Below are 22,506 nucleotides of genomic sequence, written 5' to 3'. Positions count from 1 at the left end.
TGTGCATGCGGATATTATTGGATGTTAATTGCAGTTTCAATGAAGTTTACGTTGGTGAATTACTCAAAGTAGTACATCAATATTATAAATACAAAAAAAACAACTTAAAAACAAGTGTTTACCATGGCTAACACACAGTCATAATGAATAAATTGTGATTAATTATTTTACCCGTTTGACAGCAGTAGACTAAACCATTCATGTAAAACATGGCACACACTTGGATGATGTTTATCTACAGGATACAGCACCGCAAGATGTCACTCAGAAATATTCACAGAGAATGCATTTAAATGCAATTCGCAATGCATGCATTAAAATTAACCACATGTATCTGGCTGGGTTTTGAATCTTAGCAAAGCTTTCATTTTTGTTTGTAATAATCAGGGTCTAATCCTGGCTGCTCTTCTTTCTCTTTCCTCTCATATTCCTCTGCTCTCTTCCTCTTCATTCGTCTTCCCTTTTTATCTCTCATCTTCTCTCTCTTGTCATCTTTTCCTCCTCTTTCCTCTATCTCTTCTCTTGTAGATTATCCAGATAGCTCCCATGCCCGTTGTCCAGTCCCAACTTCCTTCAGCTGGGAGTCCGTTCTCTGTAACCATGGCAACAGCCACAGTGGTTGCCCCAGGCTCTACCCCCTCACAAGCTGTGCTGCTGCCTCCCCCACCCACGAGGTAGACACACACTCTGTACTCCTCCAACACTCCACTATCACTCTCCATACTCCTACACTCTTCCAACACTGCAGTACACTACACATCGGCCCAACTGCACTCTCTCTTACTTTCGTACTTTTAAGAGCCCATATGCTACAATTTTCCTGCAATTTATATTTCCACTTATGTTTCTGTGGGTTTAAGTAGCAAAAATGTTCATAAATTCTTTAGAAATGTCCATTTCCTAGACACTCTTTATTCATTTATAATAATCATTTCTGTTAGAGCATGTTTGAAAATATGAGTTGCTCTTTATGTTTTGTTGAAAGTTTCATGAAGAACATATTAATAGAAATGATTTAAAATGACTCCACAGAGCCACAGATTTACCATTTTGCAGACAGGAGTTTTTGCTCAAGCAGCTACAATATGTAAACGATCTGTGTTCTGATTGGTTCCCACGTATTGAACTGCATTCAGAAAGCACCCTGGGCTGATGAACCAGTGTGAAAGGGTGGATATATGGTAATGTATTTCTATTTCTCCCTCTCTCTCAGAATCACATATGTTCAGTCCACTCCAGGAGGACCCTCCCCTATCCCACTGGTATCCACGACAACAGGCCCCACCTCTCAAGCAGCTCCTCCCACACCTGGATCAGCGTATGTGCCGTCTCCACTGGCGACCTTTACAGCAATTGCCCACCCGGGTCAGACTTTAGTTCAGCCACTTATAACAGGTCAGTGGATGTGGCTTATGTCTGCACTGTGCTTTCACAGTCGTTTGCAGAGAGAGAGATGAGCCTATTGCCCCTTTCACACATGAACTCCAGAGAATTTCTAGAGAAACTCCGGGGCATCGGGTCTGGAAATGTCCCAGGACAGTCGTTCACACTCGCAGCAGGAGATGAAACACATACTTTAGGCATGGTGCACATCACACATGCGCTACTACTAGGGCTCAAGGAGGATAATATCCGGGTAATGTCAAGGACGAATGTTGAGGGTGGTCGCGTTCATACGTACAGCTCCTCCGGGAAAACTCCGGAACATTTCTGGGTCACCGTGCATGTGTGAAAGGGGCATAAGTTATCTGATTGTGCTGTACTGTGTCTCATTTAGAAAGCAGTCCCTCTAAAACACTTCACTGTGAAGGGGTGGGTCTGACGTGCTGTAGGCTGAAATGGTGGATATATGTTAATGACAAATGACTGCATTTCTCTGTTTGATGCAGGTCAACCTCCTCTGTTAGCTCAGTCTCAGTCACCCAACACGCACCCGTCCATCACCGCCATTTACCCCCCCACCACCGTCACCCTTGCCACGGGGGTGGTTTCTGCCGCAACCGTACCACCGGGAGTGGTGTATACGGTCTCCAGCCCTTCAAGCTTGTCTCCACACATCCTCCCCAAGCACACCTCCTCCGCCAGCTCTGTGACCTCCACAATCCCAGTGACTTCAGACAGACAGGGTCACACCCCTGCGCACACAGAACGGCAGGAGGTTCATGTGTACGCACAGACAGCAGACAGACAGATGGAAAAGCTGTCTCTCTCTCAGACAGACAGAATGCCTTCCGCTGTAGTGAAAAGCAGCAGTAGCTCAACAGCTCCCCCTTCGGGCACAGCAATGACACTGCAGCCGGGAAGTCCAGCACAGCCTTCACATACAGGTATGAAACCTGATCAACATCGCTCATTACATGTGTATTATCTTCATTGCACATTTCCCTCATAATGTTGCTGGAGTAAGATATACACTTAAATAATGTCAGATTGTCATTATAACTGTAAATTTATGATTATTAAATGCATCAATAGAAGTGGTCCAAAATGACCTGAAAATATTTCCCCTTAACTCACATTAATAGTTAAGTTTTTCCTTATTATGTAACAGTTTGGAAAAATGAGGCCTGTTCCAACCATGGTCAAATACAGGATCCAATGAGGATTTTAATATGACCACATACTTTTTTAATTGCTTCATCTTTTAGACCGCAGTAGTCCTGATTTGCTATTTAGCTTTCCGATCTTACCCCTGTGAACTTGTCCTGCAGGTGGTGGCCCAGTTCTGTCCAAACTTCCCCCAGTCCTGGCTAGACCTCCACAGAAAGTGAAGGCCACTGTGGCCAACATCCCTGTGGGCTGCTACGATGGAGGCGGGCGAGGGAAGGACCGAGAAAGAGAGAAGGAGAAAGAGAGGGAGCGGGAGAAGGAAAAAGAGAGTGGCTGCTTTTTTTCTTTCGAGGTTGATAAAGCTGTAGAGACAGTGTCTCCTGCAGCTGCTTCAATGGAAGAAGGGTCTTCAGAATCTGAGCTCAACAGTTTGAGTGAGTCTGGAACCACGAGTGGTCGCAGCAAAGAGGCAAATGCTAAAGAGGTGGGGACAGTCCTCTTTTCAGACTTTACATTTGTTCTGCAGTAATTTTCCACCACATTTTAACTGCTATGATTTACAGATGTAATTCAGTGTTATATTAATTTCATCTGAATTAATGTGTGTAAATATTAGGTCATATTCTGTGGGGTCCAGTGTCTGAGATGATTTCTCACTTTTTTCCCCCCCTCTAGTCTGAATGGAAGGATTCTGCTTCCTCTTCTCCATTACCCCCATCAGGATCAGATCCTGCCCCACCCCTTCCACAGTCAGAGAAAGATGCTCCGCCTTCAAAAAAGGTCAAGGCCCGCCCACCGCCCCTTAAACGCCCGTTTGACTCAGTTGACAAGTGAGTTTCTTTCGTGATTAGAATATAAGTACAGGATAGAGTTATATAGGACCCTAAATCAAGTACCACCAAATGCAACCAACGTACAACAGACTAAATACAAAACCATATAGACCATACACAGCTTTTAGGGCTGTCCTGAATCATTCAGACAATACAATTGTGACGCCTGCTTTATATCCCAATCCACAGGCTGCTTTGTAGCTCACAGCACGTATTTGATCACTAGCCTCGCTCACTAACCTGTGCATACACTGTGTTAGTAGGCTGACTTAGGTTCATTTGTACAAGGACTTTTATGTTGACCAGCTCAAATAAGGGTGGAGTGTGGGGGGTTCTGTGACCAGAGCGCTGTTTTTAGCGCAGGAAAGCCTGAATACAGGTGGAGTGGAGCATTGCCTTTATTGATAGCCTTCATTTAGCCAAAAAACCTACTATCATCATCATCATCGTCATCATCATCCACTTCTTTTCCACTTCAGGGTCGCAGTGGCAACAGGGTGAGTAAAGAAGCCCAGGCATCTATGTGCCCTGCAACTTCCACCAACCCTTCCTGGGGTATCCCCAGGCCAGCTGGGAGATATAGTCCCTCCTACATGTCCTAGGTCTACTCCAGGGCCTCCTTCCAGTTGGACATGCCCAATATATCTCCAGTGGGAGGCGTCCAGGAGGCATCCTCATTAGATGCCCGAACCACCTCAACTGGCTCCTTTCAGTGTGAAGGAGCAGCAACTCTACTCGAGCTCCTCCCTAATCACTGATCTCCTCGCCTGATCACAGAGAGTACGCTCAGCAACCCGTCAGAGAAAGCTCATTTCGTCTTGTATCCGCGATCTCGTTCTTTCGGTCATTACACAGAGCTCATGACCATAGTTGAGAGTGGGTACGTAGAGAGCTGGTAAATTGTGAGATTTGCTTTATGACTCAGCACTCTCTTAATCTCAGCGGTCTGGTACAGTGACCGCATCACTGCAGACGCTGCAACTAATCTACGGTCAACCTCACAATCCCTTTTCCCATCACTTATCTGCATATTGACCGCTTCAAAGTCGGCTGCATACTGCTCAAATGAACGCTGGAGGCCTCTATGCGAGTAAGCCAGAAGACCAACATCATCTGCAAATAGCAGAGATGCCACCTCCTGAGCCCCTTGACAGAAGCCTTCCTGTCCCAGGTTACACCTTGCCACTCTGTCCATGATTATCAGGAAGAGGAGTGGAGACAAGGAACAGCCCTGACGGAGTCCAATGACAACATTGAACAAGCTTGACTTACTGCAGAGTATGCAAACATAACTGAAACTCTGAGAGTACAAGGACCGTATGGCTCCCCGGAGCGACCCTGGCACCCCATACTCCCAAAGCACTTCCCACAGAATCTCTCTGGGAACACAGACATCCAATTTTAGTTCCACGCCTTGGACGTAATCCGTATTGTTCCTCCAAAATTCTAGGTTAGACCATCGGACGAATTCTCCTTTCCAGCACCCTGGCATAGACTTTTTACCCAGGGAGGCTGAGGTTTGACGCCCTGATAATTGGTACACATTCTATGTGTGTGCCAAACCAAAGGCACTGCTCCCGAAGTACATGCAATATTGTAGAGGCGTGTCAGCCAAGACAGTCCCACAGTATCGAGGGTCAGTAACTCTGGGCGAATCTCATCCACTCCCGGGGCTTTGCCACTGCAGAGCATTTTAACCACCTCAGTGACTTCAGCCAAGGAAATGGAAGCACAGGAGACATGTCTCTCGAGTTAAGGAGTTCCTCAAAGTGCTCCTTCCAACGCCCTACAATACACTCAGTCAAGTTCAGTGTTTCACCATCCTTATTGAGCACAGCTTGAAAAGGCTCATCCTTCCGCTTCACAGTTTTGCTCACCCCCAGTGTCCACCAATGGGTTCTTGGGTTACCACCATAACAGACACAGACAAGCTTTTGAACACAGCTATATACAGCCGCTTCTACAGTGGAAGTCCGGAACAGAGTCAGACTCAAAGCCCCTGAGAAGTTCCCTCTGAGGTGAGAGTTGAAATCTTTTGGACAGAAAGATCCGTGGGGATTTTCCCAACACACCTTCACTATACTTTTGGGCCATACGTATGGTTTCCCCACCATCTGATTGAACTCACCACCAGATGGTGATCAGTTGAAAGCTCAGCCCCTCTTTACCCAAGTGTCCAAAACATATGGCCTCAGATCAGAAAACACAACCACAAAGTCGATCATTGACCTTTGGCCCAAGATGCTCTGGTACCAAGTACACTTATCAGCCCACCATGTGTTCGAACATGGTGTTTGTTATGGACACATAACACACAGCTCAAAGTCCAATAACATTACACAGCTCGGATTCAGATCAAGCAGGCCGTTCCTCCCAGTCACTCCTCTCCAGGTTTCCCAGTCATTGCCATCGTGAGCATTGAAGCCACCGCTCTGTGCCCGATGGTCATTGCACCGCATCCCTACTCTGGATCCTGCGGGTTGTAGGCCCACAAGATCTTCCCTCGCTGCCTTTTCGGGCGGAGTCTGGCCGGGTTACGTGGGCTGCCCAGCCAGGAAGGGAAACCTACTCTCCGAATCTCAAAATTAAAAACTAAATACCTACCCAATTAACGAATATCTGAATGTTCAGGTCCAGCCCTAATGGTTGTAACAAGGTTATCAGTAGAAAACACTCCATTCAAATACAGTTAATTCATTACCTAAATTACAGATTAGAGATACAGTTATAAAAATAATTCAGTATAAATATTATCTCAGGGTTGGTCATTAAACAGTGAAAAGCTGTAGGAACCAAATGTCTCAAGGGAGATGTCTTTAGGGAGAATCATTTGGCATCAACAGTCAAGTGGATTGGATGAATTTCTAGTCCAGTACATTTTACAGTGTTACCCTTGTTCTGTTATGATCACTTGTTTGCGACTGTTTGTTGATAATGACAGAGTGAATTTAAACGTGAGCTGTAATTGGCTGATTAACAGGGTCCTGTCGGAGGTGTATTTTGAGGAGCGCTTTGCTGAGCTCCCGGAGTTTCGTCCAGAGGAAGTGCTGCCCTCTCCGACCCTCCAAAGCCTGGCCACCTCACCGCGGGCAATTCTCGGCAGCTACCGCAGAAAGAGGAAGAACTCAACCGGTGAGAGAGGCAAGCATGAGCGAGAAATGCACACACATGCACGCACGCAGGCACATTGAACAGGCTTTAGAAAATCCACTTGTTTAAGATTTAAAACTCACTGTGGGCCCCGAGATTAAGTTCAGTCTTAATCATTTGGAAAATGTTGTAAAGTTGTAGATTTATTTAACACCTTTAACATTTATCTTATTGGGGTTTTCTAAACCATTTAAGCTTCTTAAGAGTTCTAGAACATTTGCGGATTCCTGAGTTTTCTAGATTTTATTTAACATCAAGAGGATTGTTGATCAAATGTAGTGTCACTGAGAGACTGAAGCTAACTCATTAACAAGCTAAATCAGTTCAAATTGGTATCAAACAATGACAAAGGTTTACGCTCACTTTGTTATAGTGCAACTTCTGAGATCGAACAGAATCTCTCAGTAAACTGTGTACCACCCATTGTCTTTTTGGATCATTTTGTTCTAAACGTTGAGCTTCATAGAATTAATATTAAACGCTTTATCAGTTGAAAGTCCATTAAAAGTTGACCTGAGTGTCTGGTAAAATTCCGTTGTCTGCTTTGTGTGCAGATTTGGATTCATCCACCGAGGACCCCATCTCTCCGAAGAGAAAAAGTCGCCGCAGGTCCAGCTGCAGCTCAGAGCCAAACACACCCAAAAGTGCTGCTAAGTGTGAGGGGGATATTTTCACCTTCGACCGACCAGGTAACAAAGCTTTAGTGTTGTTCGTGTATTGATCTGTACTACAGTTATATAGCGTTTCTACTAGCAGTAACACACTGTCAGGAAAAACTTTTAAACAAAGTTCTTACAAACGAGCTACTCTTGTGTTGCACCCAGAGTCTAAACAAAGCATTTCTTATGTGAAGAGAACGTATTGAAGAATGACATTAAAGACCACTTGACTTAGCTGTTGACTTGATATTTACAAAGCTATGAGACAGCATTGTTTTGAGTGTAAAAGAGCAGATCATTCCAGAGACACTGTGTTTGTGTGTTATTTTCTCTCTCTCAGGTACAGATGGGGAGGATATCCTGGGGGAGTTGGAGTTTGATAAGGTTCCCTACTCATCTCTGAGGAGAACGCTCGATCAAAGGAGAGCTCTCGTAATGCAGCTGTTCCAGGAACACGGCTTCTTCCCCTCAGGTAAGATACAAGCGTGCACACACACACTCTCCCAAAGGATCCCAACACCCCCCACGACCTCCAACTCAGCTTAGTGTTATGGGCACAAGGCACTCTGAATTCATACGGCTTTATTACTTTTTACAGTCTATAATCTGTCCCTAACGCTGTGATTTTAATGTTTACATTGGTCAACCACTTGCATTTGCTCATCCTGCTTCTTTGGATGGCGCTCCATAACGACAGAGAAATTCCACGTCATAGATTTGTACTGTAGCCTGTGCTTAGCACTGGACATTGGGACCTTAACCTCGTTTTTGCAGCCGCTCCTGAATTTCGCCTTTGATTTCACGCTTTTCTGTGGAGACTATAGTAACTGTTTTCAATTAAAGCTGTCACCAGCAAATACACAGAGCCTCCTTTCTCTCATTTCAGCCCAAGCGACTGCAGCTTTCCAGGCGCGATACGCCGACATCTTCCCAACAAAAGTGTGTTTGCAGCTGAAGATCCGAGAGGTTCGGCAGAAGATTATGCAGACGGCCGCACCTTCAGAAAACGCAGGAGTGTCAGAGTCTGCCTCTTTACCGGGACCTTCGGGGCCTCTAACCAATGAGGGATTAGCAGGAGTGGGTGGCGCTGAGTGTGCTGAGAAAGAGCTGGGGCAAGAGGAGGAGTTAGTGAGCTCAGAGGAGGCCAGGAACGCAGGCGATTCGCTGGACTCCACCAGATGAGTTCTGACCGACAAAGTGAAGAGGGTTTTTTTTTTTGACCAGAAGTTCCTCCCGTCATCTACATAAGACACTTCTATAAAGCTCTGATTAGAGTCTGAGTGTGGAGTGGATGTTCCGAGGGGGAGGCATCAAGATGTTGCTTTTTTTTAAAGGAATTCCACAGTATTTCCACATGTCCGAAAAATGGACAAAAACACAACATTTCAAAGCAGGACTCGACATACATTTACACGTAAACAAACACACAACCCACTGTTCATCGTCTTAAATATCTACACTTGAACTAAAAGCATTACTTTTATTGCTAAGGCTTCCTTGTGGACTTTGGACTTGTCCTATAAGACAGTAAAGGCAACACTGCTGCCTCACGGGCAGGACTTCTGAGGGCATCATTTCTGAGACTGAAATCTTGTTTTATAAATGTGGCATCTATGGAAGTATCACATGGGCACAGATGGTTTCTCCAGGGCTCATGGTTTACCGCCAGCCATTGTGAGGCCGGCCTCCACTGGCTTGGTTTAGAGTAAGATGAAGACTTAAACGGACTATATATTTTGGTATTTGATGATTTCTCTTCCTCTTTTTCCTCCTTCCACTCTTTTGTTTCTTTGAAGAGCATTTGTCAAAGGCACTGACGAGCCTCTGCGAGTGACTAGTTTAGCACTAGTTAGCGCAGTCATTTTTTTAAGCAAAGCTCCTTCCTATGATTGGCTGCAGAAGCTGGAATAATCATTCCCGAGCTGCCCATTGGTCGGCCATGAAGGAAGACCTTACTGGAAGGGAAAGTCAGCGGGCACATTTATGGCCAAGTTCTTTTTTTTTAATTTCCATATATATAAATATATATTGAAAAACAGACACATTTAATTTTGTCTTTCCTCACCATTTTTAACTCGTGAGAAGAAGCAAGACGTAGAGAGAGGTTGTTGGAATATATTCTTATGAATTTACTATAAGACATTAAATAACTTTTTAACAAAATAAGAAACTTGATTTTTAAAATGGCCTGTAAATCTACAGGTCATTATTATTATTATATTATTATTATTATTATGGAATTACTGAATTTCTCATTACTGTTCTTATTAATGATACTGTTCTTGTGGATCTAATCCGTATTACCTTTACATACTGTACTTTTTTCATCTTGCTTTCGAGAGGATTGAAGTTTTGAGAAAGGGAGTAAGGATTAAACGACAACAATAATCTCGAATGCACTTCCACTGCAACTTTTTAAACATTTCCTTTTTTTCTACTCGTATCTTTAGAGCCACAGAGATGTTACTCTTTTTCTTTGTACGCAAGTACAGATATTACCATGATCATGTATTGTCCATTTTTATCTTCTCCACTTAACATTCCTCCCCATTCCTTCATCCCTCCTTCCTTCTGTCACTTTATTGGTCTTTCTATACCTCAATCACTTTTGGTTGAGAAAGAGAGAGAGAGAGAGGAGGAGGAGGCTGGGCATCTGTGGTGGCTTTTTATCGTGCGAGGCTTGTTCGTGTTGTACTTAGTTCCAGTGAGAGTCTCACGACTCCACATCATATTAAGGAGCAAAATTAAATAAAGTGAAGCATTATTAAAAGGTTAAACAATGCTATTACAGGATCTGAACGTGTAAAACAAAAGAAAAATAAATGAATATGATATTAACATTACTTGTTTTTTTCTGTTTTCTAATAATGTGAAAGGATTTTTACAAATAAGCTCTACATTTGTATTTCACTCAGTATACGAATAAATAGATGTTCAATTAAAAAAGAAAATGTGACACCTCTTCTGTATGTGAATGGCTCTTTCTGCAACGTCGCAGCTGTCGCAGAGGTTCTTCCAAATGCCTAATTTATGTAGTTTTCACCCTCAGAAACAATCTGTCTTACATTTGTTTAGTTTTGGGCGGCACGAAGGCGCAGCAGGTAGTGTCGCAGTCACACGGCTCCAGGGACCTGGAGGTTGTGGGTTCGATTCCCGCTCCGGGTGACTGTCTGTGAGGAGTGTGGTGTGTTCTCCCTGTGTCTGCGTGGGTTTCCTCTGGGTGACTGTCTGTGAGGAGTGTGGTGTGTTCTCTCTTTGTCTGCGTGGGTTTCCTCCGGGTGACTGTCTGTGAGGAGTGTGATGTGTTCTCTCTGTGTCTGCGTGGGTTTCCTCCGGGTGACTGTCTGTGAGGAGTGTGGTGTGTTCTCCCTGTGTCTGCGTGGGTTTCCTCCGGGTGACTGTCTGTGAGGAGTGTGGTGTGTTCTTTCTGTGTCTGCGTGGGTTTCCTCCGGGTGACTGTCTGTGAGGAGTGTGGTGTGTTCTTTCTGTGTCTGCGTGGGTTTCCTCCGGGTGACTGTCTGTGAGGAGTGTGGTGTGTTCTCCCTGTGTCTGCGTGGGTTTCCTCTGGGTGACTGTCTGTGAGGAGTGTGATGTGTTCTCTCTGTGTCTGCGTGGGTTTCCTCCGGGTGACTGTCTGTGAGGAGTGTGGTGTGTTCTCTCTGTCTGCGTGGGTTTCCTCCGGGTGACTGTTTGTGAGGAGTGTGGTATGCTCTCCCTGTGTCTGCGTAGGTTTCCTCCGGGTGACTGTCTGTGAGGAGTGTGGTGTGCTCTCTCTGTGTCGGCGTGGGTTTCCTCCGGGAGACTGTCTTTGAGGAGTGTGGTGTGTTCTCCCTGTGTCTGCGTGGGTTTTCCTCCGAGTGACTGTCTTTGAGGAGTGTGGTGTGTTCTCCCTGTGTCCACGTGGGTTTCCTCCGGGTGACTGTCTGTGAGGAGTGTGGTGTGTTCTCCGTGTCCGCGTGGGATTCCTCCTGGTGCTCTGGTTTCCTCCCACAGTCCAAAAAACACGTTGGTAGGTGGATTGGCGACTCAAAAGTGTCCGTAGGTGTGAGTGAATGTGTGTGTGTGTGTGTGTGTTGCCCTGTGAAGGACTGGTGCCCCCTCCAGGGTGTATTCCTGCCTTGCGCCCAATGATTCCAGGTAGGCTCTGGACCCACCGCGACCCTGAACTGGATAAGGGTTACAGATAATGAATGAATTTGTTTAGTTTTATGCTGAAGATATTTAAGTAATGAAATTTAAAACCCAAACAATTAGTATTACAAAACAAACTATGGCAAAATTTCAGACTTCGATTTTAGGCCTGGGCGGCACGGTGGCGCAGCAGGTAGTGTCGCAGTCACACAGCTCCAGGGGCCTGGAGGTTGTGGGTTCGATTCCAGCTCCGGGTGACTGTCTGTGAGGAGTTGGTGTGTTCTCCCCGTGTCCGCGTGGGTTTCCTCCGGGTGCTCCGGTTTCCTCCCACAGTCCAAAAACACACGTTGCAGGTGGATTGGCGACTCGAAAGTGTCCGTAGGTGTGAGTGTGTGTGTGTGTGTCTGTGTTGCCCTGTGAAGGACTGGCGTCCCCTCCAGGGTGTATTCCCGCCTTGCGCCCGATGATTCCAGGTAGGCTCTGGACCCCCCGCGACCCTAAATTGGATAAGCGGTTACAGATAATGGATGGATGGATTTTAGGCCTCACCTTTGTATTGTTTAAAAGAAACCACACAATTTACTTAGATACGTCCCTTGCCATGGCTCTTTCTTCCGTGTTCCTTGTCAAAGGCAGTATGGTATATATCGATTAAAAAAATTATTATAATTTAAAACTGGAAAATAACAATGTAAATGTTTTCAGCATAATCTTCTTGTGGAGGTGTTCATTTGGAGATGCCTAAAATTAAAAGAGTATATGGAGACAGAGACAAACTGGGAGCTTTTATTTACAACAAACCTTTATCATCTGACATTGCTGATCATATACTAAAGTAAAAAAAAAAAAAAAAAAAAAAAAACCCCCCCCATCAACCAAAAACATATATAAGGAATTTAACAAAGTAACAGATCATGAGAACTGAGTTTGTAAAATCATGTTTAAGCAAGCCATGTCATGGCCATTGGCGGTATGCATCAAGTTCACTGTATCTGAGGTAAGAGCTCAGACCATCTCATGTTTGGTGTCCATCCCTGCAAAAAAAAAAAAAAAAAAACTTTCCCAGGAAACACTTGTCCAGAAACTGGTCCTGAAAACAGCTGCATTTATCATGCTGTTGTGCCATGCTGTTTCTTGCTTGCTTTTATAACACTGTCTTTTAAGGAATACTCCAGCTCGTTTCAACCTAATCTGTATCTGCAGCGTCTGTAGTGTACAGACGACTATCCCTGCTATTCTTCTACGAAACACTGAGTCAGAAGGGTTGGCCCCATCCTTGATCCGTGGTGATGAGCACTGTTGACAAAAAGCCCTCTCTGAGAGATCTGTTGGCTAACAGCAGAATTAGGTAGTTAGCGTTCTCTTCTGAAAGAGCTTAACTCCATTGAAGTTGTGTCAGGGAGAAAGATTTGGAAAAATGTGACGGAGCTTCATATGTCTCAGAGGAAGCTTATACTAGACGACTTCATCAACTGTGGGCGTATCCAGTGGGTGGACTTAAATGGGAAGAAACTTGGGCGAGTCTGCCAGTGATGCTTTGGGAAATACACTTTGTAATCAGTGTTTTGAGTGTACAGGATATTTATTATAAAAAGCTTTTATTAAACAAATATTTCCAAATCATTTGCTATGATAGCTGACCGAAAATATGCATTTTCTCTCGTAGCTTGGAGGGTCACTGTTGCCAACAAAAGCTGCATTTCAGACTGTGACCCTGACTGATAGCCAGCTTCCTCCTAGGCTTGCAGTGGTCAAGACTGTGGTCCTTTCACTAGGTCTGACTCTCCATCTCTCTGCCTCATTCTTCAATGTCCCGCAACTTTGTACCTGTTGCTCACATCAGCTGCAGGTTGTCCAGCGTGATGGCCTCCATGCTGACCCCTCCTTCCAGCGCTGTGTGGTACAGCTCTATTGCCTCCGCCAGGTCGCCACTGGTCTCTATGATGGCTATCGTCTCCCCAAACTCATTACACATGATGGTGGGAGTGCCCTGAGTCTGACAGATCAAAAGAGGATGGTGAGTGGTAGAGGTAAGAGGAGCAATCAACTGGGACATAACTTAATGCACTTTCAAAGAATATGCCTCATCAGAGCCCTAGCAACTTGTCTTGTCTTGTTTAGGAGGAGTACAGCCTCGTAGATTATGTCAGAAGTTGCCTTCCACATTTATGACTGGCCAAAGTGTCCAAAGGACTGCAATCCAGCAGATTGTGTTTTAGGGTTCACTCTTGTTGTTCTTAAAAAAAAAATGCTGGACAAAAACGAAAAATTTCACTCTCTCCTCATGTTTTGTAAAAAATCTTACTGGTGGTATAAGATTCTGTGGTTCAAATTTGAAATGAAAATAAAAAAAATAAATCTGATGACATATCTTGAGGGTAAGCGAGGCCTTTGAAAAGTAAGTGTTCTTTAGTGGCTGGGTATATATTAAATGTTTTGTTTTTTTTTACTGTACATTAATGGATCAGTGCAGTAAAAAAAGTCACATTGCAGTATTAGGAACTGTCTTCAATTCAATACTTTAATAAAGAACCTATTACTCAAATGAGAAATTACCCATCCAAGGTTATCAAGGTACCTGCCTGGCTGGAGACTTTCCCCTCACAAAGGGGAAACCTGTTTCTGCCATTCATTTTGTGCTAAACAAAGAATTTCTGCCTTCTCTTTTTTAAAAGTCTAATTTATCACTTCACTTAATAAACATTCGTTTAAACCTATTACCGATACTGTACTCATTAAAAATAGGACCTACCTGTGCCAGACCAGATGTCTGGATCTGTATGAGTTGGGGCTGACCGAGCTGGACCCCCTGCTGGCAAAGTGCTGATCCTGAAGTAGTGAGGTTCATCTCTGAGGCGTTCACCACTGCAACTGTCGCCATGTTGGTCTCAATGACGGACTCCACAGCAACAGCATTATTTGCCTGCTCTATGTCTCGTTGCAGCTGGGCTCGCGTGTGAGTCTTACAATGGTTTCTCAGATTGGAGATGGTCTTGAAGGTTTTCCCACACTCTGCGCAAGCGTGCGGCCTCTCGCCTGTGTGTGTGCGTCTGTGCTCTGCCAGGTGCATGCTCTGCACAAAGCCCTTGCCGCAAAACTCACAGCGGTAGGGTCTCTCGCCTGAGTGAGTGCGCAAGTGCTCCCGCAGGTGCGTATTCTGACGAAAACGTTTCCCGCAAACAGTGCAAGGGTATGGCCGCTCTCCTGTGTGCACCCGCTGGTGCAGCGTGACGCTGGAGGCGGACACAAATAGCTTCCCGCACACGGGGCAAGGGTGAGACCTTCCAGAGGTAGAGCCAGAACCTCTTGGGCGTCCTGGTCCCAGTCCATGGCTCAGCTGGTGTAGCCGAAGGTTCGCAAAGGAGTTCAGGCGCTTCCCACAAACAGTACAGTCAAAGTTTGGTTTGGGCAGTATGGAAGGAACTTGGGGTGCTCTGCTTCCTCCATTAGACACCAGCTGACCATCTACTCCTGTGCCCTGAGCTTGAATTCCATCAGGGTAAGTCTGTGTCTGGTCAGGATGCTCTTCCAGGCTGTGGATGTCCCTTTGCCTCTTGCGCAAGAATCCTGACGGGCAATGGGGGCAAGGAAAAGGTGCAGGTGCCCCTTGATGGCGCAGGAAACGGTGAGCTGCAAGTTTCTCAGGCCGAACAAAGGTTGCAGGGCAATCTGGGCAGGGTAAAGGTGCATGGTCACTGTGGAGCAACCGGTGCTGTCGTAAGTTTGATGACTGGCTGAAAGCGCGATGGCACACATCACAACGGTATGGTCGCACCCCAGTGTGTGTGAGGCCGTGGCGGCTGAGGTTTGCTAGTGAGGAGAATGTCTTTCCGCAGACGCTACACTGGAAAGGACGTTCACCTGTGTGTGTTCGCAAATGGTTTCGCAGGTGGATCTGCTTCTTGAATGGTTTGCTGCAGACATTGCATTTAAAGCGACGCTCATTGGAGTGGGCCACTTGCCGGTGGCTCAGCAAGCGGATCTGCGAAGAGAACGCTTTTTCACAAGTGGAACATGGGAATTTAAGGTTCTCTTGAATAACAAAAGGCTGTCCTTTCTGTTTGTCACAACTCTCCAAATTAGACAGGTTTTGGGCACTGGGGATGTCTGAAGTCACCTGCGACTTTACTGCTATTTCTTTGGTTAGGTCCTCAAAATCCACCCCATTCTCTGTTACCACAGCAGCCTGCGACTCACAAGCGGCAGCCTCTAGAACAGTCTCACTCGATTCCATTTCGGAAGCTGCAGGAACTGTAAGAGCTGCTTTCTCTTTCCTCCACACAGCCTCTCGCTCTCTTGCCCTCTGCATGATGGACAGAGGCAAGCGGTGAGTAAATGTTACCTGCAAAAAAGGAACATAACATGAATTCATGACTGTTCGGGAAATCTGTAATGTCTAAGGATCATGATTATGGCACCTCTTGGCCGGGTATGCTCCGAACATACCGTGGAGGCAGGATTGACTGGCTCTCTGTTTGTGTGAGTACGACGGTGATACAAGAACTTGGTCATGTTGGTGAAGGTTTTGGCACAGAACGGGCACCTGTGGAGAGGCTCGGATGTGTGGGACTTCCTGTAAAATAAAAAAACAAAAATTCTAAATTACTATAATAAAGTAAATGTCACACCATAAATGATGAACTGAAAAAATCAACACAAGAAAAAACCTGGACTGAAAGTGGTGTAGATAAACAGCAGCTGTTCTTGATATTGTATGAAAATTTTATGATAATTTGGTTGATAGAAATGCCCCAGATTTTAACTTTGACTCCCATTGAAAGTTGTTTTTCCCCTTTTCCTATAAGGTTATTTTGGAGATACATTCACTTTTTTCAATTTAAGAACTGTTTTCTTTATTCACGTAGTGTTTCATTTGTGCATATCAATGTATCATTGCCCTCTAACAGATATTCTGACCAGTAATAATGAACATATTCATTGTCAGTTCAGGGTTGCTGTGAGTCCGGAGCCTACCCGCCAGTCCTTCACAGGGAAACACACACTCAGTCACTTACACCTAGGAACACTTTTGAGTCGCCAATCCACCTACCAACATGTGTTTTTGGACTGTGGGAGGAAACTGGACCACCCGGAGGAAACCCACGTTGACACAGGGAAAACTCCTCACAGACAGTCGCCCGGAGCGGGACTCAAACCCACAACCTCCAGGTGCCTGGAGTTGTGTGACTGTGACACTCCCAGTTAACGTATTTAATATTGTCAATTAATGAAAGCTGTTTATGAGAATGTGTTCAAGTGACTATACCTGTGTATGATGAGAGTCATTTCTGTTGTAAAGCTGTGTCCACAGTCCACACACAGGAAACGGGCTTCTCCAGAGTGTGTGCGCATGTGTGTTTGCAATGACCCCACTTTCTTGAAAACTTTATCGCACTCTGGACACTCATGTGTTCCTTGCTCATGCACCTTCAGGTGTGCCGCCAGCCGATTGGCCGTGGTGAAAGTTCTGTTGCACTCCTCACATTGGAGGATAGTGGACGAAATGGAGGAATTCAAGCCGAGACCGGTTGCCCGGGCGGTGTACAAACGTCTTCCACTCAAGTTCTTCCCTTGGATCATCCTATTCCTTTCCTCCCTCCCGTCTTCATCCTTTACTATGGCACCCTCTTCATATCCTAACATAACACCGTCACCGCCACTCTCTTTGTCCTGTGCCAGGAAGTGCTCCCCCTGGTGTTGGAGGAAATCTTCAGGGGTGCTGAAAAGCAGGTTACACTCTGAGCACTCATAAGGATGGATGATTAAAACTTCTTCTTCCATGTGCTTGCCTGAATCCACCTGCTCAACAGTTGGAAGAAGATTAAGCGTGGTGACACCATTCTCCAGTCTGACAGCCTCAGAGGACAGAACAGGGGGAAGGAGCTTAGCCTTGCGAAGTGTTGTGGAGGCAGAACCGTCCGCGAGGGCTTGTGCAGAACAGAACTGCAGTCGGAGCATAGCCGAGTTAGAACCGGGCAAAGTAGTAGTACCTGGCAGAACATTAGCTCTAGATAGATGTGTTGATTTAGGCTGGACCTGAGCCTGCTGATCACGTAGAGCCTGTGAATAAACAACAACAAAAACAATAAAAAAAGTACTTTCTGTGATACTGACGATTGAAAAGCCATTATTTATTTATTTATTTATTTATTTTTATTAAAAGCACTTTATAGTCTTCATAAAATATACCATAATTGTGACAGTTTAACTGATTCTTAAAAATCACATACTGCTCAGATGGAGCTTTTCGGGGTAGTTTTCAGTCAGTCATTTTATTTAAACACTTGTACTCCTTTAATGCTATTAATTGTTTGTTAATCAATAAGTATTCATAGCCTTATTATTACAAATTAATATACATGTACCTGGGCTAAAGTCAGGATCTGTCCTGCCCTTTCGTCATCTAGCACCAGGTTTTGCACATTGACCACAGGAGTGATGGTACCATCCGGCTGCAGAACATAATCCTGAGGCAGTGCGAAACACAACAGAATCATTACAAAGAAAAATATCTGCTTACTTTACAACTTATCACTGAAAATGGAAATGCATTTCCCAGTCTATTAGGTCTTGTGTTTCAGGTGAGTGTTTATGATACAAAGCAAGTGATCCGATTTAAACTCGTTGTTGTTTGTATACTCACAGCCTCAGACATGTTGCTGTGTGTGCTGATCTTTCCGTGTGTCTGTCTATGTGCCATCCACTGCTCGGGAGTGTCAAAAAGGGCCAGGCACTCCAGGCACTGGTAGTGGATTGGCACTGAAGCAACAGCAGCATCCGTTTCTGCCACCTCACATATGGTCTCTGGATATTATGAACACAAGGTAAGGACACTTAAAAATTTCCAACCATTTTCCAACTTTAATCAGTAGATAACGGATGACATACGTAAGCTAATTTTTTGTTTGCAAACTATTAATGCAGTGTTTTACATGTGATTTTGCATTTACTTTGGGTTTACATGCCTCTCCTCATTCAAAGAGACATAAGCATCGTCTTGTATGATTGAAAAACACCATCTTGAGGCACTGTAAAAAAACAGCCATAGTGGACAGACATTGTTTACAAGGGCTTTGTTTTCTCTTACCATGTTCTCCATCCAGTCCTGCCTCTCTCATGTGCATTTCTTGGTGAATCAGCAGTTCATCTGAGTTCCTGAGAAGGGAGCCACATTCCAAACACTGGTACTGGCTCTCGGCTGAGTCCTCGAGGCCAGACACAGCCTCTGCGTCATCTCCGGTGTGGATCTGCTGGTGGATGAGAACCTCCTCCAGAGTGTTGAAAAGCTTCTGACACTCACTGCACATGTACTGGTGCTCCACATACTCCTCCTCCTGAGGGTCACTCATGGTCACTACAGTTCAGTGGGGAGTTCTGCTGATGTTTGTTTGTGTTGCACGTAATTGCTACTTCCGTTGAGGGATGTCTTGTAATGACTCAAACAAGGTATTTTTCCAGTGAGGCTTCAAGCTTTGGGGCTTTAAACAGTGCCATTCCGGAGAGGGCTCCTCTGCTTACTCATGATTTAAAAACCTTTCAAACAAAACCACACACAAACAAGGGAGATTTAGGAATAGTGCTGATGACATTCAATATCACGTTTTCCAAATGTATTCAGGGTGGTGTTTAACTGTCACAGTGTTAAAATACTGTGAATCATAGTATATTTTCTGCAGTTCAAACCTCACATTTTCAACCCTCTCATCTGGATTTACTCTTTGTTTTGTACTGTGTTACTTTTTACCTTTTTTAAATTTTATTTAGCTCTTATCTTATTCTCCTGAGCAGTCGTCTGATGTGTTCACAGCAAATGATGTGTACTTATTGTTAATTAGAAAACAACAAAACCTCATTTTAACAGACTTCTGCACACTACTGTATTGGGCACTGTGAAAATATAATGTGATTAGGGAAGCAGTCATGTATGAGGCCCAGTGATGTACAGAAGCTTTTTTTATTTGTTTTTTCTTTATTTTTATGAATTATAACAAAAACTAACAATAAATGAAACATAAAAAGAGTGTGATTAAAGGTCTGGGCCTAACCACTGTTTCAATGTGCTATGGCTTTAAACTTTAATCGTACTTAGACACAGCATTGAGAGGCCCATGCCTAATTATGATATTACATTTTTGTGATACTACCTACCCCTATAAAATGACTGAGAACTGAACATTGACTTCTGACTTTAAAAATTGTATCCAAGCTGTTAATATTAACGTGGTTACATTTGTTACTTGTATTTCCATTAAGTTAAATAACTGTGTGAATATACAGAGCAGCTGTGGCCTTAAGGTTTGAGAAGCAGGCTTTAGGACCTGTCGACAACTGCCTGTTCAAGCAAAAACGCAGAGGCTGTACAGTGTCTTTTCTCAGTCTGCAAATCAAAGTTGTGCTCACAAGCGCCCTCTATGTGCCCTTACAGTGGTCTTCAGTGAAGACTGCATGGGTGCATAGTGTCTCATTAGCCCAAAGTCCTTGCAGGACAGGTGAGGACCAGTCAGAATGAACAGTTTTATTTGTTGTGTCCCCATCATTGCAGAGGGTTTTAAAATGTGAATATGAATGTGTATGGTGATCTTAGGTCAGTGGGATGTATTCTATTTGGAATCTGAGGCTCCATGACCTACAGAGCCTGCAGGTCACACACTTCTATCCCAAACACACACATCTGAGCCCAACAACTTGGGGTCCTCTGCCCTGTAGGTCATCAAGTTGCTGACGTCACTGAAGTGTAGACGCTGAGCACGGAAGGGCTTAGGGCTCCATTTGGGACAGGGCTAATGTAACACTAACTGCATCGTTGAAGGTGGACCAATAAACTCGAGCAAGAAGCTTACTTCAGAATGTAACCATTGCATTAATTAAAGTGGAACGGAAATTTTAAATAAGAAGTTGCACAATGTAACGTTTCCTATGTGACGTTAAGTGCTGCACAATTTAAGGAGGAAGGGTAAACCTATAGCTAGCTAGAATGCTAAAAAATAAGCTAACTTTAAATAGGGTAACTGTGTAACTGCTGCACTATTTAAGGTAGTCTATAAAGAAGCTAACTTCTGGATGTAACGTTAGCAGCTGCACCATTTAAGGTGGAACGGGAAATTCGAATAAGAAGACAAGGCAAATACAACGTAACTGCTGTGGCACAATTTAAGGTGGACCTAAAATATCTAATAAGGCAATAGCAGTTAACTCCAGCTCGGTTGTGCGTTTACCCGTTGGCGGGCGGATGGCGGCGCTCTCCCCGCTGTGGCCACTCGTCTGGCGGCTGAGCGGAGCTCGCTCCCCCCGCGGCGCTGGCGGTCGTCAGGCGGCGCTCTTCACTTTTCTCCGAAGCTCAGGAGCGCCGATTGCGGCCTGTTTCCCGTTTCCCTCCGCGCTCAAAACGCTCCTCTTCCTGCCAGCGACTTTGCGGGGCGTCGTTAAATTACTCCGTAAACACTTTCAGTACCGAATCGAGGACACGGCGAGCGGAAACCGGGCGCTTTTTTACACAAAAATAACTGCAGTAAAAGCGCTCGGCTTCGGGAGGGTTTCTATCGTTTCTCCAACGGTCTTCAGGGCTGTACGCTGAGCTACGCCCCTTTTCACCAACGTAACGGCTTCTCTGGAAGTTGATTGTATATCGCGGATGTCACTCAAATCTTGTTCATGACAAAAAAAGAGCATATTCCTGACAGCGATATTTTACAAAGCACGAGTCTCGTTGATAAAACGAATTTACTTAAACTGTAATTAAAATTAATTGTATAAGTAATGTATTTTCTTGGCATCTGCACAGCACACTGATGTTGGCCCCTGGAGCGACTAGGAATAAGAAACATTTTAGGAAAAAATATTTAATTTATGTGCACGTTATTTTATTTTTTATTTTTTAACTTGTGGCTAACAATTATTTAATATTTTATATTCTGGGTTTATTGTAATATTATTTGGCCACGATTTCTTAATTTGTTCACACGATTTAAGTGCATTTTTTATCCATTTGTTTTAATTAAGCTGATTTTTTTTCTTTGAAGTATAAAAGAAAAATGTGTGCCTTCGCTTTAAAGAAGATGATAGGGTTACTTGTAAATAAACTGTGGAATAAGGAACAGGGAAAGAAATTGTGTGCACAAACTGAATAAAATATGTAAGTAATTTTGTGTAAATGCTTGCCTTCATTTATGTGCACTTTCTCAATAAAAATTCCTTCAGTTTGTATTTAGTAAATGTATATATATTTATCATAATACATTTCATATTTAAAAAAAAAACAGATCATAAGCTTCAATTTTATTTCAACTCAAATTCTGAAAGGGTCTGTTTTAATTCAGAAACTTCACATTTACAGCTAAAGTTATTTTTCCTGAAGTTAGTTTCCAGCATAGTGCTGAATAATATTCTGTACAAGAAAACAAATGAAAGAAATGTATGATCATGAGGGACGTTGTGGACAAAGCATTCCTCTCTCCCCTCCTCCTCCTCTTCTACTTCTTTTATATTATAATTATTATTATTAATATCTGTATTATAATGATATTGGATAGTCTTGCTTTGTTTAAATCGTTATTGATATTGAGCTTCTTTTTTACTGAACCTCTTTGCTACCACTAAGAAATGGGCCATTACTTTAATTTAAAATATGTCTGATTCAGTTTATTTTCTCTAATTATGTATCAGTTTATTAACGTATATGCTAGCTCATAGAGCATGGTATCAAAAAAATCTGACTTGTGCTTGTCTTTTTTTTTTAATTAGAAAGTGAACATGAAAAATTATGTTTTTTGTTATGTCATAAGAAACAACAAATTCATGTAAAGCTGATTTCTTGGTGGTGAAACTACAGCTAAATTCCTTATAAGTATGAAGGTGTGTGACCAATAAATCCCATAAATGTCAGCTGTAAAATAATGAGCAAATCAATAAAACAATTATTTCCAAACAGCCATATTTACATTTGTAACAAATTTGGATATCAAGATGTCTTAAACAAAATAATAGCTGAGGCAAAATGTTTGCAATAAAGGTGGTATTAACCATAATAAAGCATTTTAAAAACAACTCTCCAGCTTTGGGTGCATAGTTCTACAACTTTGCATTCAATTATTTTAAATGTCTTCCTAACACTGTAAATATGCACTAGATATACACTAAACTATTTCAAAATTTCTAGCTACATTTCCCATGGCCAACTACATTTC

The 22,506-nt window shown here is 43.7% G+C and overlaps 2 protein-coding genes across 6 annotated transcripts in view; one reads left to right on the top strand and one right to left on the bottom strand.

The window, feature by feature from the left end:
• Window positions 1-10,085, top strand: part of cicb (capicua transcriptional repressor b) — a 59,908-nt gene extending 49,823 nt beyond the window's left edge. For 4 of the 5 annotated variants that reach the window (XM_066682626.1, XM_066682627.1, XM_066682629.1 and 1 more), the window contains 9 exons: window positions 529-674; window positions 1,214-1,395; window positions 1,890-2,327; window positions 2,712-3,034; window positions 3,226-3,380; window positions 6,364-6,524; window positions 7,088-7,222; window positions 7,533-7,664; window positions 8,079-10,085. In XM_066682626.1, the coding sequence (XP_066538723.1) occupies window positions 529-674; window positions 1,214-1,395; window positions 1,890-2,327; window positions 2,712-3,034; window positions 3,226-3,380; window positions 6,364-6,524; window positions 7,088-7,222; window positions 7,533-7,664; window positions 8,079-8,374 (1,968 nt within the window). In that variant the 3' untranslated portion in view covers window positions 8,375-10,085. The remainder of the gene's footprint in view (window positions 1-528; window positions 675-1,213; window positions 1,396-1,889; window positions 2,328-2,711; window positions 3,035-3,225; window positions 3,381-6,363; window positions 6,525-7,087; window positions 7,223-7,532; window positions 7,665-8,078) is intronic. The other variant, XM_066682628.1, reaches the window with a different exon arrangement.
• A 2,087-nt stretch (window positions 10,086-12,172) lies between these two features.
• Window positions 12,173-20,894, bottom strand: znf526 (zinc finger protein 526). The gene is made up of 8 exons (XM_066684027.1): window positions 20,539-20,894; window positions 18,411-18,856; window positions 17,967-18,127; window positions 17,689-17,790; window positions 16,590-17,383; window positions 15,770-15,896; window positions 14,076-15,665; window positions 12,173-13,319 (listed from the first exon to the last, which is right to left on the bottom strand). Exons 2-8 carry the CDS (start codon window positions 18,670-18,672, stop codon window positions 13,158-13,160), a joined length of 3,198 nt encoding a protein of 1,065 aa, XP_066540124.1. The 5' UTR covers window positions 18,673-18,856; window positions 20,539-20,894; the 3' UTR covers window positions 12,173-13,157.
• Between the last annotated feature and the right edge of the window lie 1,612 nt (window positions 20,895-22,506).

Source organism: Hoplias malabaricus, chromosome 10 (assembly GCF_029633855.1).
Source record: "Hoplias malabaricus isolate fHopMal1 chromosome 10, fHopMal1.hap1, whole genome shotgun sequence".
In the NCBI taxonomy this organism is placed as follows: domain Eukaryota; kingdom Metazoa; phylum Chordata; class Actinopteri; order Characiformes; family Erythrinidae; genus Hoplias; species Hoplias malabaricus.
Note: the sequence above shows the minus strand (reverse complement) of the source record. Positions and strands in the feature narration are given on the sequence as shown.

Excerpts from the sequence above, each read along its gene's own strand:
- znf526 (XM_066684027.1), bottom strand. The coding sequence starts at position 18,672 with ATGAGTGACCCTCAGGAGGAGGAGTATGTGGAGCACCAGTACATGTGC. Across the intron at positions 17,384-17,688 it reads AGATCCTGACTTTAGCCCAG|GCTCTACGTGATCAGCAGGC; the intron begins GTACATGTATAT and ends GTTTATTCACAG. Across the intron at positions 15,666-15,769 it reads CAGTCAATCCTGCCTCCACG|GTAACATTTACTCACCGCTT; the intron begins GTATGTTCGGAG and ends CCTTTTTTGCAG.